The 1426-nt window shown below is 42.3% G+C and overlaps 2 protein-coding genes across 2 annotated transcripts; both read left to right on the top strand.

The window, feature by feature from the left end:
* Positions 1–281: 281 nt before the first annotated feature.
* On the top strand, positions 282–575 carry COCMIDRAFT_111380 (uncharacterized protein; the record flags this gene model as incomplete). The annotated part of the gene is made up of 2 exons (XM_007695781.1): positions 282–434; positions 498–575. Coding segments are annotated over 2 exons (231 nt in total), but the record flags the coding sequence as incomplete, so codon positions are not given.
* A 216-nt stretch (positions 576–791) lies between these two features.
* Positions 792–956, top strand: COCMIDRAFT_79173 (uncharacterized protein; the record flags this gene model as incomplete). The annotated part of the gene is made up of 1 exon (XM_007695782.1): positions 792–956. A coding segment is annotated over one exon (165 nt), but the record flags the coding sequence as incomplete, so codon positions are not given.
* Positions 957–1426: the final 470 nt, after the last annotated feature.

Raw genomic sequence — 1426 nt, forward strand, 5'->3', positions numbered from 1 at the left:
ATTGGTTAAAACAAGAGATCGCGCAGCGAGCTACATTCCATCCACAGAGTATTCCAAATAGGGCTGAAGTTGATTTTCGCGACCTAAAACGACTCCAACTAAGTTCAGCTNAATAGCACCACTTAGAAATGCTTACTGAAATGCTCCGTCACTTTAAAACAGCTACAAGCTATCTAAGTGAGAAAAAACCTCAGATCCAACATATCTGGCTGATGTATAATAGACTTTTTGATTTTCTAGATCAAATGACTATAGGTCTTGGCGATGAAATAGAGAATTAAGAAGATATTAATTGGCTAAGTATAGTTCGAGCTGCAGCTAACAAAGGCCGAGCTAAACTAAGTAAATACTACTCGAAGACTGATAAGGAACGGGGATACCTTTTCAACTGCGCGAGTATCCTAGACCCTACGCAAAAGCTGACTGCATATAAGGTATGTTTATCACAGTTTATTATCACAGTAAAGTGTTAATATTATACCTAGGACGACACCTAGGACCGTAACGACAAGCACATATACCGAGAACAATTTCTTAACTATCTTAGCCGCTATGATAGCCAAGAGCGCCGATAATCATCAATAGGCTCCTATCCACGGAGGTCGCAAGGCTCTGAGTAGTTCCGCAAACCCTCTACTCTACAATTATAGTCTAGTAGCTTATCTAGTTCTACCCAAAGCTCCCAAACCCAGGAAATAGATTAAGAGAGAGGACTAACCTATCAAGAGGGTGAATTATATCTAAGTGCTCCATGTGTAAGGGAAGAAGACGGGTTTAATCTTTTAAAATAGTGGAGTATTAACTCATTAACCTACCCTTACCTCGCTAAGGTTGCTAAGGATATCCTTACTGTGCCTATCGCTCAGGTTGGTGTAGAGCGAGTTTTTAATATTGCAAAGGATACTATTGGGGATCAGAGACATCGTCTTAACGCCCAAATAATCCGTCAGATACTAGTTGTTAAGCATAGTATTGCTGATAAGCTAGATCAGCAAGGTTATAATCCTCCCCTTGAGGATCAGTTTAACGATGAGATTTGCGATCTTTTTAGTCTCCCCGTAGCTGTAGAGGAGACAGAGAGCGAGGAGATAGATCTAGTTGGTCAAGGTGGCGACTTGCTNAGTAGTCCAGTAGATGTAGATATTCCGCTACCCCTACGGAAGCGCCTTCGTCCATTACGCTACCGTGATTAAAGAATGTGATAATTCNCAATCTCTATATATATTTTCCTCTAGTCTCTAATCTTATATCTATACTTATTAAACTAGATAGGTACCCCCTACCCGCGGGTTGTGTAGGGTTGGGTTAGGGTCGCACGGGCCTTGGGTAGGTGTAGGGTTGGGTCGCACGGGCCTGGTGTAGGGTAGGGTTGGGTTACTAAGTCATGGGTAGGTGTAGGTGTAGGGTTGCCAAGACTTAGGTAGGT

This window comes from Bipolaris oryzae (assembly GCF_000523455.1).
Source record: "Bipolaris oryzae ATCC 44560 unplaced genomic scaffold scaffold_451, whole genome shotgun sequence".
Lineage (NCBI taxonomy): Eukaryota > Fungi > Ascomycota > Dothideomycetes > Pleosporales > Pleosporaceae > Bipolaris > Bipolaris oryzae.